Here is a 15,703-nt window from a genome sequence, read left to right as displayed (position 1 = left end):
GAGAGAGAGAGAGAGAGAGAGAGAGAGAGAGAGAGAGAGAGAGCGCGCATTCCTGTGCTCCAGGGCACATGTAGAGATCAGAGAACAGCCTTCCGGAGTTGAGTCTCTCCTACTCTGGAATGGGGAGGGATCAAATACAGGTTTGCACACTAAGCATTCCAGCCCTGAGTCCTCTCACTGGTACTAATATGTGCTTTTTTTCCCCATTGTCCTTTGTTTCTCCTCCCTTCCTCTCGCCACCGTTCTGTATTTACTTTGTCCCATCTTTCTGTTTTCTTACTCTGTACTGCAGTCACTTGAGACCTTCCATGTTACAGCAACTCCTACGCCGTCTGGTTTTTGACGTGCCACAGCTCAGCGAGTACTGCAAGATGCCCCTTAAGGTAAGCATCATGGTCACCATATTTTTAATCTCCAAAAACTTAGGAATCCCTGTGGGTTCTCTCTCTCTCTCTCTCTCTCTCTCTCTCTCTCTCTCTCTCTCTCTCCTTTTTAAATTAATACTTCTTTTAGTATTTTGTGTACACCAGAGTTTTCCCTACATGTATGTCTGGGCAACATATACACACAGTACCAATAGAGGCCAGAGAGGGTGTTAGATTCCATGGGACTGGAATTATACATAGTTCTGAGTCTCCACTTGTGGCCAGGAATCAAACCAGGGTCCTCGGAGAGCAGCCAGAACTCCAGCTCTCCCTATGGTCTTTCATTTAGAGGATCTAAAATGTCCCTTTCCATCGCAGTTTTGGACTTTTTCCCTCTTGTTACAGATGCTTTTAATTTCTTCTTTTTTTTTCTATTTATTAATGAAAAGAACACAGAACTTTTTATTTATTTTCTTATTCCAATAACTTCTCTATTATAGCCCCATATTATCTAGTCCTGGGCAGTATCAAAGTTGGCGGCCATTGCAGACCAGCCACACTGACAATTTCCTTCTGTTTCGTTTCTTTTCTTTTAAGAAATAATTCAAGCAGGGTTTTAATGGAATATTTATTGGGGTTACTAGAACCCTCAGAAGCCATTGGTACAGTCCCATAACCAGGCAGGAAGCTTTACACAATCACAGAGGCTCTCAATCTTCCTTCTAAAGTTCACAGTTCTGGATCTTAATCTCAAAGTGTCCTGTTGCTGAAACATGTGATGTCCTAACCTTGGCATTGTTTTTCTACAGACCTCTGCTGCCAGCTGACGCTGGCTCCTGAGAGGCATTGCTGGGACCACGAAGTAAAGTCACACTAACTTCTCAGATGAAAGGCATATTTTCCCCCTTAGATGTGGCACCTACTAGAAATGTGTGTTACTAGTGTAGTGCGCCCTCTCCTGGTGAGCTATGGAACTGATGTCGCACCATTGAGATGGATGAGGGCCAGCGAGGCCAGAAAGCCACAGACAACCATCAACATTAATCCTCAAACCCACAATTCTCTGCCCACTCTCCCCTCCCCATATCAGCACATCCCAGGATATTCCAGAATCATATGTAATCATATGAAATTATTCCCACACCTGACTGACTAGAACAGCACACTGTGACTCCTTTCAAAGGGTAACGTTTTCTCATTTCAAGCAGGATTGACTCCTCTCCATTTTTCAGTAACTGCCTGGGAGGAGGCAGGAGAATTAATCGGGCAGATGCAGCTCAGCCTGGCTCATTAGGTGTGAGAGAAGACCCCTGAGAGAAGACCCCTTCCCCACAGGCATCTGAAAAGCCTCTCTGTTGACAACCCAACTCCTTCAAATACTGGTTTACCCCACCACCACCACCACCACTACCACCACCACCACCTCCACCCAGGATTTCCCACTCTGTTTTCTTCTCCCTGCATGTCTCTGGTGCCTGCGGATGTCCTTGTGACTGGTGCCCTGGTGTCCTGACACTCTCAGCTTCTGACAAATCACTATGAGCAGTGCTGGAAGTATTACTGCCTACCTTCGGGCTGGGGGAGCTATGGGCTAGCTGTGGAGGAGGAGCTGCACCTCACTGAGAAGCTCTTCTGGGGGATTTTTGACTCCCTCTCCCACAAGGTAATGACTGCTTCCTGAGAAGACAGTGACCCTGGTGACTTAAGCATACAGGAACTAACATCAGTTGGCTTTCACTCTTTTCTGTGGACTGCTAAGGACCTCACAAGCATATCATGTAAATTCTTTAAGTCCCTCCCCCACCAGCTCCCCAGGACACTGGGGGGGGGGAGAGGGGACGTGCTTCAGAATAGGAACTGCCTAATCCTCAGAGTAGTTAAACAATGTGCCAGGCTTACTGACCTAACACAGGGGATCGCAGCCACCAGAGCAAGTTCCAAAAGCACTTTCTGCTTCCAGTTCAATGACTTAACACTCTTGTTGTTTTTCTCTGTGGAGTGTTATAGTCTGGTCCCATTTCCTGTACTTTCTGATGGAGAATGTGACCAGCTGTCTCACACTCTTCCTCCGCCTTGCAGACCCGTGTCCCCTCAAAGTCAGAAGAAAACCTGCCTGCCTTCCTTAAGTTACCTTTGTCTGGGATTTATGTCACACCAGTGGGTAAAATATTAGTACAAATCTCTACCTACCACGGTGGAACTTATAAGATTTTCAAAGTTCCCTCTCTGGTCATAGGTTGGGTCATTTCCCATAACTATTCTTAGCAGGAAAGTTTATAACCCATTCCAGCCCAGGGAAAACCATCTTAACCTTGGATATTCTTTAAATTTATTTGGAATAACATTGATTTAGACCTTTAGAATTCTTCACCTTAAAGTGAATGGCAACTTGGGGGCTTTATAGATTGTCATTCCACCCTCCAAGAATTCTTTAGTTTTCTGTAGAGAGCATAGAAAGCCAACCTGCAACTGCATCCTGTGTATCTATTTCTATTGGTAAGAGAATGATTCCGTATGACAGCTGTGGTGCTGGTCTGTCTATTGGATTGCTGTTTTTCCTCACAGAAATATGACCTGGACCTTTTCCGAATGGCCCTGCCTTGTCTCAGTGCTATTGCTGGGGCCTTGCCACCAGACTATTTAGATACGAGAATTACAGCCACATTGGAGAAGCAGGTCTCAGTGGATGCAGATGGAAACTTTGACCCCAAACCTATCAACACCATGAAGTAAGTTCAAGGCCACTTCTAAACTCCCTTCTAAACTGTTTCTAAACTTTCTTTCAGACTATAGTAAAACTTGCATTTTCCCTCCTGCCAACCCTGCTCACCATCTCCTTTGACATTATAAGTCATACCAGGAACAAGGTTTAATCCATCCATATCTGATTATATACTATATTACTTATATCTCATGCTTTTGGGAGGGGTTGGTTTAATACATGAAAGAGACACATTTACAAAAAATAAATGTTGTCTGAGGTATTACAAAGCCCACCCTGATAAGTGATGAAATTAATTTATTAATGAGTTCTTTTGACCAAAACAAAAACAAACAAAAAAACAAAACAAAACAAAACAAAAAACCTTTGCTCTTTACAAATCAGGCCTATACTGATATAATAATACCAAAATAATTCCATAGTAACAGCAGAACCTTAGCAAAACCTCAGTGGTAGTAGAAGACTTGTGGTCCTTTGAGAAATTGGATCTGCTCTTTGCCGTGCTAAATGATACCAGATCTTTGCAGCTACCCTACAGTGGTGCCTTAAAATGTCTTATCCAGAACCCTTTACTCTTTCTCAGCAGACCATCAAGTGCTCTCATCCAACTGCACGTACAAGTCAATTTATCCTTGGGGCAAAATAATTGCTGAGTTAGATTTTGAGGCATCCATCCCCAGTTCCAAGTATGTGTCCAGGAGCAGACTGACTTCATCCCTGGGTACATTTTAACGAAGAGGGCAAAACTCTTCAAAATGAGCTAGGAAATGAGCCCAATCCCGTATGATCCCCCAGACCTGTGTTTGGTGACAGTGGTTCTCAGATAGGAGTCTGAACCCTTCCTAGGAGTGTCAGCTCTGCTAAAGAATAAAATTTGTCATTGAGAAATTAAGTGCACATTCCACTGAAGGAAACCTTGATTGAGGGGCTGGTGAGAAACGGAATCAGGCCTCCTACAGCGAAGAAATAAAGAATGTGGTAAAAAAAAAAAAAAAAAATGGAATCTTGGGCAAGAAAAGAAAACAGACACTGGCTTTAGAGAAGTTTGCCTTGTAAAAATGTAAGCGCCCACGAAGCTGAGAGAGTAAGTGAAGTGAGGAGCAGGTGTGTTACACATTATCAACATCCCTCTAGCAATTGAGTACCAACGACAAGCAGCTCCATAGCACTTTGACAGCTCTTGTGGCTTCAAACAAACCTTAGGCATCAGTAAATTGAGTAATGTGAGAACACCACCAGTCTTATCTCTAAAACAAAGAAGCCCTGATTACCAAGACACAGAGTCCTAACCAGAACCTAATAAAAAGTTCATGAGCCAAGCCTCCCCAAGGACAATGACAACTGTCAGCTGTCTCCACTGGATGAATCACCTTGAGACTCCCTTGTCTCATTGAATTCTAGATTCAAGTGAATTTGATCCATCTAGTCATAGACTTGACCTTGCTGGCCATGCACCTAACATCGTATGCAATACCAGAAGACCATCTGACACACAGGAAATTGAAGAATGGATAAGAGCTCTTAGGCAAACAGAAATGACAGGCATCTACTGTGTTTCCAAAACGCTAGTCACGATATGTCACTAATTCAAACTGAGAGACAACCAGTATTTTGTAACATCTGACCTTCTAGCTACACAATCTAGACTGGAGCTGTAGGATGACAAGATTCTCATTGACAGCAACCAGAGCTGGCGCTGTAACCACAGTGGAGCCAGGAGAGCCCAGAGCAGCTGGAGGAAGGCCACCTATGTGCAGATGATTCTGCAGAGAAACCCTGTGGTCAAAACTGGGTGGGTGCCTGAAACACAGCACTGGCCTCACCACCCTGTTCAGGAGTATCACTGTGTCTAAAATAGCTTAAACTATGTGATGGGCTGATAGCAAATCCCATGAGTGACAGCAAAGTGCTACTTCGACCTGCCATCTGCCATGTCTAGCTAAAATGCTTACGGAATCTATGTTTGTTTGTTTCTCAATTCACAGTTTTTCCTTGCCTGAAAAATTGGAATACATTGTCACCAAGTATGCTGAGCATTCTCATGATAAATGGGCTTGTGACAAGGTAGGGATTATCAGCCGATTGGCAATTGTCAGGAAGAGGGGGGAGGGAGCCCAAGAACATTACTGGGTGTGATCCTGGAAATCTGCCTGATTTGTCTAAGTGACAGAGTCTCCATGCCAAGAGCATTCATTATTTCTGGGCAGCAATTTCCTAGGGCTGATAGAGGTCAGCGAAAGAGGCAGCGGCAGCTGCTGGTGCTGCATTTGTTGTGTTCAAGAAAATGAACAATTCTGAAAGTGTCAATAGCTTTCTGATCATCGCATTGCCTAGAGTTTATGCCCAAACACACTCTTGTGTGTGTTTAACACAGATGCTTCATTGGGCGGGAAGTTTGTTATTTAATTTTTTTTTTCCTTTGAACTCACTGCCAGAAAAGAACAAGTAAGACTGAATGTCTCACTCTTCTGTTTGCTTAGGAAGCTGAACTGTACTCCAGGAAGGCCACTGAGGGTCTTCCTTTAGTGGGGGCTGCTCGCACATCTAGGCACTTGGTACATCTGCTGTTAAAATTCCTCTCACATGAAGTTGGGCTGCTCAATAAGTTTAATTGCTGTACCAAAACCATGCTGGATTGGAGTGGGCAGCCATTGAAGGATGGGACCACTGCTCAGCTTGCAACAGTGGACACATTTTTCAGGCAGGGCCATAGAAAGTCATCTCCCCATCATATACTTACAGATAAAAAGAAACCCTGAGCCAACATCTCAGTGCTGTGTGGATCTGTGCTCATCTCACATTCTCTCAAGTGTTCCTACTTCCACTGATGACAACAACCACAGAGCTGTAGAGTAAGCTGTGCCTCATGGTTTTAGACCAGGATTGGCAAGCCTTTTCTGTGTAAAGGTCATACAAATAATCAAATAATCTATAATCTATAATGAGTTGGGTAATGAACATTGGTAGCTCTGTGGGTCAGACAGCCTCCATGGCAACAACTCATTTCCACAAAATTAGCCACAGACAAAACATGGACAATAAAAGAGGGCCAGTGTGACAATAAAACTTTATTTAAGAAAAAAAACAAAACAAAACAAACAAAAAATAGGCTGTCCGCTGGATTTTGTTACTCTAGAGTATATGGTTTTCTAATTTCTAGTTTCACTGTGACTGCTTGTCCAAACCACGGATTGAGGAGAAGCAGTGTCCTATGAATCCACAGCCATAGTTCATCCATCTCCAAGCTGTGTGGATTTTACCCCTTTGACTCTATGAATTTCTGCAGCATCCACCATGACGTCACTCCCAGCTGTGTCACCTCTGGCCCCAGCAACTCGGATCACCTGGCTGGTCTCCTCATGCAGATTTATTTACTCCAGTCTTTTCTTCACACCACAGACAAGTAATAGCTCCAATATGCCTATTTGGCCACATGATATTAGTGGTTTTCCTGTCCAGCCCCTGCCCCATCTTAAAATTCCTTAACAAGTTCTAATTCTTCTTAAAACAAAGGTCAGAATCCCCAAGTAGCCTAGTGGTACTGCCCTGTCTGACCCTCAGTGAGAGCTCCCCTTTGTCTCTGCCCATCAGCCACTCCCTGTGCTTTTAGGTCCTCTGCCACACACTCTACTTGTGCCCAAACACTTCCCTGACTGAGCAAGGTCGTCACTTGTCATCTCTACATCACCCTGCAGGTGACAATTCAGATATTCATTCCTAAGCTGACACTCTCCAAGATTTCTTGTATACCGATCATCTTAGTACCTTATTCTCTTCCTTCACAGTATTTTTAAGTTATTTATATATGAATATATTAATATACCTATAACAGTTCCACATTCATACATTTATCCCAGTTATCAGTAACATATCTACTAGTATTTGATTAGTTGATTAGTATCGCTCTCTAATGGCAGTGTGAGGGTTCATGAGGGCTAGGATATATGCTCAACATTGCCCAGTGGTGCTGGCTATCTAACAAGAGAAATAAGAGAAGAATATTTCCTCCTGACCTCAAGGGCCTTCTCTTGGGGGGTGGGAGGGGAAGGGTGACTGGAGAGATGGCTCAGAGGTTAAGAACACTGACTGCTCTTCCAGAGGTCCTGAGTTCAATTCCCAGCAGCCACATGGTGGCTCACAACCATCTGTAATAAGATCTGATTCCCTCTTCTGGAGTGTCTAAAGACAGCTACAGTGTACTTACATATATAATAAATAAATCTTAAAAAAAAAAAAGGAAAAGAAAAGAAAAAAGAAAGAAAGAAAAAGAACCTCTTCCTGGGGCTGGGGAGAAGGCTCGGTAGTTAAAAGTGTAGACTGCTCTTACAAAGGACCTAAATACATTTCCAGTATCTGCATGAGGCAGCTCACAACTGCCTATAACTCGAGCTTTGGGAGCTACATCACCCTCTTCTGGCTTCTGAGGACAGTGGACTCACATGCACTCACATACATACACATAATTAAACATTTTTTAAAGTGTCACTCTTCCTACAGGAGAAACAGAATTATGCAGCCACAGTGGTATAGGCTACACAGTTCTATGATTGGCATGAGCACGGGGTTAGAACACATAGGAGTATCAAATCCGACAGTTGGTGTCTAGAGATGCCACCTAGAGTAGTAGCATTGCAGCCTATTATAAAAGATGGATGGACATTCATCACATGGAAGTGATGAATTTATTGCTGAGTCAGCACATGCGGACCAAGAGCAATAAGAGAGAATTTTTATCAGCATTGGGGAACCACAGAGCTAGAACATGGAGTAGAACATGGAAGAGGGTAGGAGATACATGTGGCGAGGTTTTAAGATTTAGAAGTCATATTAGAGTTTACATTTTTCCCATGGTGGAAAGTGGCAGTCAGAAATCATAAGAAAATAGAATTCTCTAGCAGAACGATTTTGGTGAATATCACCTAACAATAGTAGAAAATTAATCCATGAATAGGTGACAGATTGAAAGCAGGGAGAGTGCTTAGGGAGCTATTGGAGTCCTCTAGGTGAGCTCAATACTAAGAAGGAAGCCAGCGGAGAGAGGTGGGCAAAGGGGTGAGCCTAGGGGGCAGAGAGAGATCACGTATGCAGTGAAGTAATCAAAGACTCCCCTGTTAGAGCATTAAAGACCAAGGAGGAGCTTGAGAGGGGTCAAGGAACCCAAGAGAAGGGGCCATTTAAAGAAGTAACTGCCGGGTCCTGCTTAGACACACTACTGAGCACATCAAGCAGGGCCCACAGTGTTTGGAAATTAGGGGTTAGCTCCTCTCTAGAAATACTGATTTTGACATCAGTCATCAAGGATAACTGAAACCACAAACCTAGATAAAGTGGCCAGGAATTATGTGTCTCTTGGGAAGGGATAGAAATGTGGGGAGCATACACCTTGACAAGCAAGCAGAGGCAGAGATTGAGAATGGAATGAGCAGTTAGGAGTTTTAGGGTTTGGAGGCTGGGGAAATGAGCGGTTCCTACTGAGCTCTGTGTCCACGGTGCCTAGGACTCCTACTGAAAAAGGTATCCTCCAGTGGTGCTTCACCGTCCTCAGCTTCCAGGACTCTAAAAAGCACGCCCTGCTGTGACTTTGCCAAGCAGACCCCTCTACAAGGCAGGTGGTAGATCTGGTCCCCTCTGAGTCCTACCTACTGATCTTGCTGTGAATTTGACACCCTGTCCTGAAGCACAGTGTTCTCAGCATTCACTGGAACAGCCTTCTAAGTGGCCCTAAAACTTACAAGCAAATAAGTGAAGAGGACAGTAGCTGGAACAAGAAGGAATACAGAGGCAGAGGTCAGGATTCAGGAGGCACAGACTTGACAGCCTGAAAGGATCAGTTAGACACTTGCTAAGGGACTTCTTAATCTCTGTCACGATCCATCATGCTACTTGAGAAAGCAGGCAGAGATCTGGGTCACCCAGCTGGTTCTTTGAACTGAGAATTTTCTACAGAGTCACAGTGGATGGAAATATGGGATTTCTCTGGATGAAAATGTGAAGACCCACCCACTAATACGGCCCTTCAAGACATTAACAGAGAAGGTAAGAGATTTGTAACCATGTAGCTGTGTTATGCCCTTCCTTTGGGCTTGTATCGGAAAATCAGTGCCTCCTACAGTCCTTACTTAGCAGGTTCCATGAACTGGCAAACCGACTCTGGGTTTGCCACTTCCCAGGCCCCAACTTTGTATTCTTTGGCTCTGAGAAACCATGGGTGAAAGAAGCCCAACTTAGTTCTTACAGGTGGCCCAAAATGTGTTCTTCCTGCAACTGACCTGGGAAGATGCTTTCTTAGACTATTAAGCTATGGATACAGGATAAAGAAATTGCTAGGAAAAGATTTAGACCAAAGAGAGTTCTGCTATGTGGAATACAAAAGTCCCAGTGAAAGTAGAAATGGGTTGCTCTTTTGTTTTCTCTCTCTCTTGTTCTCTCTCTCTCTCTCTCTCTCTCTCTCTCTCTCTCTCTCTCTCCTTTCTAATTAAGTATATGTTCATCCCATCTGTGAATTCCAGTCTTACAATCAGTAAGCATTCTTTGTAAGCTTAAGTTTAGTGTCCTATGTAAAGGATGACATATATACCTTTAAGTGTTGACCATTCATGAAACTGGGCATCCCTCAAAAGAATTCTAAAAAGTTCTGTTTCTCAGGATCAAGGCAGAGCCTAGTATAAATGCATTTTGACAATGTCCCTTCTTAAACATAAGACAAAAATGAGTATTTTTCTTGGTGGTTCACTTGTTTATAAACTGTAGATAATGTCATTGATAATATTGGTTTATTTCCCCTAATAAAATAGACTGCAGGCCTGGGATTTTATATTCAAAAGTATCAAAAAGGTTATGTGTTGTATTCAAGATGCTGCACATGACATTTTTGACCTTGTGAGGGAGGGATAGAACAAATTATCTCCTCTGTGTGATGTGGGGAGAAGGGTAGAGTGTGTTCTGCATGGCTCTTCTATACAAACTTCCTCTAGGAGAAGGAAATCTATCGCTGGCCTGCCAGAGAGTCCCTGAAAACCATGCTGGCTGTGGGCTGGACGGTGGAAAGGACCAAAGAAGGAGAAGCCTTGGTTCAACAAAGAGAGAATGAGAAGCTTCGATGTGTGTCCCAGACCAATCAGGTATGACTGCCACACTCAGTAACCAACACTTGGCCAACAGACCAATCAGATATGACTGCCACACTCGGTAACCAACACTTGGCCAACAAAAACCATGAAGACTCTAGGAAAGCTCTCACTGGTGTATGATGATGGGACCACCTAAGGTGAAGGGTGGGGTTTGGGGCAGCCATGTGTTTATGGAGGCTGGTGGGAAGAAGGAAAACCGTGGCAAACCTAGTAACTCTGGTTCTTTTGTCCTAGGGCAACAGCTACAGCCCTGCCCCTCTGGATCTCTCGAATGTTGTGCTGTCCAGGGAGCTTCAGGTCAGTGCTGACCTAGATGCAGAGTGTAGTGTTCATGCTTTCAAGACCTTTCCAGTATAGGGCATGTTACCCTCTGAAGAATAAAGGGGAAAAGCAGAGACTGTGCCTAGAACATATCACGACTATGATAGTAAACCTAAAGAGGGCTGTGGTGTGCCTAGGCTGTGAGGGAAACACCAGAGAATTAACCAGTCATCTAAGAAGAGGAAGCTGTGCTTCCAAGGGTACCGTAAAGGCGCTGACTCCGTAAGAGGAAGAGTAGACAGCAAGGTCTTCATGCCAGACTTCCAGAATAAAATATGAGAAAGTTGGTGCAATGCAGCCCCTGGATGGAAATGCTTGCCTGGTCCTTGTTAATCTCAGCAGCCATAGCGACACCCTGCATGGACCACGGTAGATCTGCTCAGTTTCCCCACAATGGTGCAAGAAAACAATCACTGTAGGACTCAGAAAAGGTAAAACCAAAAAGATGCACCTAAAAGGTTTGAGGTGTTTCCCTCCACTCCTTCCTTCCTGCACATACTGGTGTCTGTGGCCTCTGCTCTAGCCAGGGGAAGAAGCCAATAGACCAGCCCCTTGGGCTTTAAGGGGAGTTTTGCTTTGTTTGTTTGTTTGTTTGTTTGTTTTTCTTTGCTCTAGGTCAAAGCTGTATAAGCCTCATAGAAAGATTCATTCTATTTGATAAATCTCAATGACAGTAGTTTTCAGCAAGGTGTGATTTTTTTCCTTAAAAAAAAAATCTGTTGAGGTAAAGATTTTCATAGATTCTTAGCTTTGGCTTGACTTCTCCTAGCCAGCTCCCTGTCTTGGGTAAGGCGTATAATTCTAAGCTAAATGAGGCGCTGGTAGCTTTGGCAGGAATGTGTACTTCTCATGGATGCCCTCAACTGCCAGGATAATGAGTTGCAAAGGAAGGGCAGAATCTGAAATGGTTTTCTGTGTTTGGGATGACAAAAGCTAATGAGGTGTGTCACACAGACTAATCAATAAAGGTAGGCCTCCGGCAGCAGGTGGATAGCATCTGGTGGAGCTGTTCCAGACCTGGGAAAATAGGAAGCCATTTTTCTTGCTTGCTTTCTCTCTTATGTCTCCTGGGTGGGGCACAGGGAATGGTGGAGGTGGTGGCTGAGAACTATCACAATATCTGGGCCAAGAAGAAGAAGCTGGAGCTGGAAAGCAAAGGTGAGCTTGTTCTGGGCCATCCTGTGGGGAAAGGGAGTGGGGCAGTGGTAGCTCCCTTCTCCCAGAAGTACAAAGAAAGACACTGTCTGTGTTTATCTCTCATCTTACTTCAGGTGGTGGCAGCCACCCTCTTTTGGTACCATATGACACCTTGACTGCCAAGGAAAAGTTCAGGGATCGAGAGAAGGCCCAGGACCTGTTCAAATTCCTCCAGGTGAATGGCATTCTAGTTTCTAGGTAAGTCATCTTCCATGTGGTATTAGTGGGGCAGAAGTGATGTGAGTTTGATCTCCCCATTGGGTACTTAATCACGCAGCTACACAAACCATTAGATTAAAGACAGTGCTTGAAACTTTTGAATGGGCTTATAATGAACACATGTATATGCACTCACAAACATTATGTTATAGGTCAAAGTTTTTTCTTAATATATTCTCCAGCAATTGGAGTGATAAACCATATTCATAATACACCCAGGAAGCTTTAGAATTTTGCTGCCTTTAAAGAGTAATAAGAATTTGAGACACAAGCAAAACAAGGTTTGCTATGCTAGATTATTTTTTAGATTTCCCCCCTATCCCTTACTTATCCTTAATTCAAAACTATATCTATGAATTTGCAGCTGATGATCTGTGTGAAATAGCCGCTTGGTTTTCATAGAACCAATAGCTCTTCCACACTTTGATCTGATTGTTTTATGGCTTGTTAAACTACATAATAATAACAGCAAGCAAGCACAACCAACAGAAGCGGCCTCTGAGGCACAGGAACTGATTCTTCTGAAGCTACAGCTCCCCTAGGGAGGGGGAACACATCGAGATGTCCTAAAATACTCTATCACACATGGATGAATGTGTTGTCGATCAAGTTGGCTTGGACCGCCTAAGTCTTTGATCAGCTGTCTGTGGTGAGCTCCAGAGCATTGAGCTTGCCCACTTCTTTATAGGAGGAGAAACCGAGTGGAGCCCTGCTCTGATACACCCATTCCCCTTCAAAGAAATAGTTGACAAGCAAGATATTTCTCTTTTTAATCTCCTATAGATTTTTGCTAGCTAATGCCAAGTAAATAAAAACTGTACAAATATTTCTATTGTAGTTCATAGGAAGAAAATGACAAAGAAACGTATTTGCCGCACTGCCGGGTAGGAAAGGTCATGCTACAGGAGACAGCTTCCAGGGAGGTTTTTAAGAAAGACTCCCTGCCCGGCTTTAATCCTCTTTCTAACACTAAGAAGAGTGTGGAGTGTAATTTGCTGATAAAATTCCTTGCTCGCAGAAAAGAAAATTTCTCCTTTACTATAACCAAAGAGGAAGAGAAAATAATCAGAAGCAGTAGTCAAAGGGGCAAGAGACTAAAGGGAAAGAAAAAAAAGACTGGGACAGTGTAACCAAAATGACTGGGTCATACAGGGAAGAGGGGGAAGCACAGCCAACCCCTGGGCTGGAGAGTTTCAGGTAGAAGGTGGGGTGTGGCAAACACACCCTGTCACAGGTAGGGACTGAGAGATGCTGGGAGAACCTGGAGGCCAGGTCTGCTTTGGTAATGTTAAATAGGCAGCTCAGTCCTTTGTCCCAGGCTTGAAACTTAACAGTAACATATTGCTTTCTTCATTTCACCCAATTTATAATTGTTCACGTCTACTTACAGCCAGCATCAGGTCAAACATATGAGTATTTGTCACCTTCTCTGACTTCCAACTCAGTATCTTTTCGTAATAATTATAAAGCTCTCTCTGAAGACTCTGCTGAGAAATTACTTTAGCAGAAGTGTTGTGTGCCCACACAGTCAAGTCCAAGTGCATGAGTCAGTCAGTCAGTCAGTCAGTCAGTCAGTCAGATGATGAGCCACTGAGAGCAGCTGTCGACACTGAAAATGAGATTCAGCAACATGGGGAGGATGGGTGGTGCACCAAAGTCACGTGATTTTTTCCCTGCTACTTCCGGGGGTTCCATCTCTGTTCAATCTAGAGGCATGAAGGACATGGCGCTGGATGCCTCCTCCATGGAGAAGAGATTTGCCTACAAGTTTTTGAAGAAGATCCTGAAGTATGTTGACGCTGCTCAAGAGTTTATTGCTCACTTGGGTAAGTGTGGCAGCAAAATACCAGGAAAGAATTTGGTATTATGGTTATCTTCTTTTTTTTTTTTTTTTTTTTTTTTTTTTTTTTTTTTTTTTTTTTCCCATGAGTATACTGTAACTGTCTTCAGACACACCAGAAGAGGGCAGTGGACCTTGTTACAGATGATTGCGAGCCACCGTGTGGTTGCTNAAGTGTGGCAGCAAAATACCAGGAAAGAATTTGGTAACTGAGCCATCTCTTTTTTTTTTTTTTTTTTTTTTTTTTTTTGATTTATTTCTTTTTTCCCATGAGTATACTGTAACTGTCTTCAGACACACCAGAAGAGGGCAGTGGACCTTGTTACAGATGATTGCGAGCCACCGTGTGGTTGCTGGGAATTGAACCTGGGACCTCTGAAAGAGCAGTCAGTGCTCTTAACTACCGGCCATCTCTCCAGCCCCAGGAGTGATCTTCTTATGTCATTGTTGTTTGTGATCCACGGAGATATATAATTTGGGTGGAGAATAGTGACTGAGATTTATCCCCCACCCACCCCCCACCCCCACCTAGTTTAGTTCCTTGGCTTCTCTGCTGGATTTGATCAACTCTCGTGTTGTTTGATAAAGCAACCCATCTTATTAACTTTTCCCACACTTTGTGACTATGGATGTCACTGAAGCTGCTTCAGAAAAGGGTGTAGCGAGACAACGGTGAGAGAGTTGACATGACACATACTCAACCAGCACCTTCTCAACATGCTTTGGAAGATGTTATTTCATGAAAGCAACCAGGCTTGCTCCTTGACATTTCAAAAAGCTGCTCCGTTTCTAAAAATACCTTGGTTGTTTATCTGTTTGTTTGTTTGTTTGTTTGCTCTGACCAAAGTTTGTTACTCCTGTCTTTGTAGAAGCCATTGTCAGCAGTGGGAAGACAGAAAAGTCTCCCCATGACCAGGAGATCAAATTCTTTGCCAAGGTAAGTGTTTCTCCTTCACTCAGGATCTACTCCAAAAGCTTTCAGGGAGACAGAGGTGAACTTGCTTGTTGTAAAACAGATGCAGAGTGGGTAGGCATTCCGAGGAAGTGTGGAGCCTGCTCAGCTCCACACTGTAGCTTAGGGATAATCCTCCTGCCTGGTTCTGCACCATCTGTAGCAGGGTGCTTCTCATGTGCTCCAAACAAACTCAAATGTGCGGCATCTGTGGGAAACTGGCGTGTAAAGCAAAGAGAGGGGCGAGCAAGCTGCTCCTTTTCTGACATTCTAACTTAGTGCCACCAGCGAGACATTTTCATTTACTCCAGCTACAAAGGAAGCCAAGCAACTGCGCAGCCCTGTCTCACTAAAACCAGCTGTTCTGTGGCTGAAAAGGAGAGAATGCGTTTGGGTACCAATGAATGTTGTCCACCAAACCCTGCTCAGAGGGACCAAGTGCCTTTCGGTAGCTTTGCCATGAGAAGCAGAGACAGAGGCTTAGGTTGAGGGCTCAGCCATACCTTAAGTGCAGGTGTTGATGTGATGGCCAAGAAGAAAGTCTGAGTTTTCCCAGATATTGCCTTGAAATTGGGTCCTTATGCAAATGTATTTGTGCCTATATTTTAGTAGTTATTTCTTTTGCCTAACTCCAACACAAAGTGAGACCAAGAGTAGAATTTCCTGGAAATCCACAGCCAGCGTTGAGATGCCTCTGTTCACCAAGAATGAGTTCTTTAAAAGGAACTGTCAGACAGACTTTGATCAGCTACTTTAAAAGTGACATTCGATGGCTTCCAGGTTCTCCTCCCACTGGTTGACCAGTACTTCACCAACCACCGCCTTTACTTCCTGTCCTCTCCCCTGAAGCCGCTCAGCAGCAGTGGGTATGCTTCCCATAAAGAGAAAGAAATGGTGGCCAGGTAAGTCTCTGAAATCAAGAGAGGGCTGCTATGGTAGTCAGCTTTGAGTTCCTGT

General features: G+C 43.9%; 1 protein-coding gene across 1 annotated transcript in view; it reads left to right on the top strand.

Moving 5' to 3' along the window:
* Positions 1-15,703, top strand: part of Ryr3 (ryanodine receptor 3) — a 525,260-nt gene that overhangs the window by 407,724 nt on the left and 101,833 nt on the right. Inside the window, 12 exon segments of the mRNA XM_029536054.1 lie at positions 293-383; positions 1,888-2,028; positions 2,931-3,094; positions 5,073-5,151; positions 9,034-9,123; positions 10,062-10,208; positions 10,452-10,514; positions 11,621-11,696; positions 11,810-11,933; positions 13,665-13,780; positions 14,664-14,731; positions 15,527-15,648. Of these exon segments, the coding sequence (XP_029391914.1) occupies positions 293-383; positions 1,888-2,028; positions 2,931-3,094; positions 5,073-5,151; positions 9,034-9,123; positions 10,062-10,208; positions 10,452-10,514; positions 11,621-11,696; positions 11,810-11,933; positions 13,665-13,780; positions 14,664-14,731; positions 15,527-15,648 (1,281 nt within the window).

Source organism: Mus pahari, chromosome 3, assembly GCF_900095145.1.
Source record: "Mus pahari chromosome 3, PAHARI_EIJ_v1.1, whole genome shotgun sequence".
NCBI classification, from domain to species: domain Eukaryota; kingdom Metazoa; phylum Chordata; class Mammalia; order Rodentia; family Muridae; genus Mus; species Mus pahari.
Note: the sequence above shows the minus strand (reverse complement) of the source record. Positions and strands in the feature narration are given on the sequence as shown.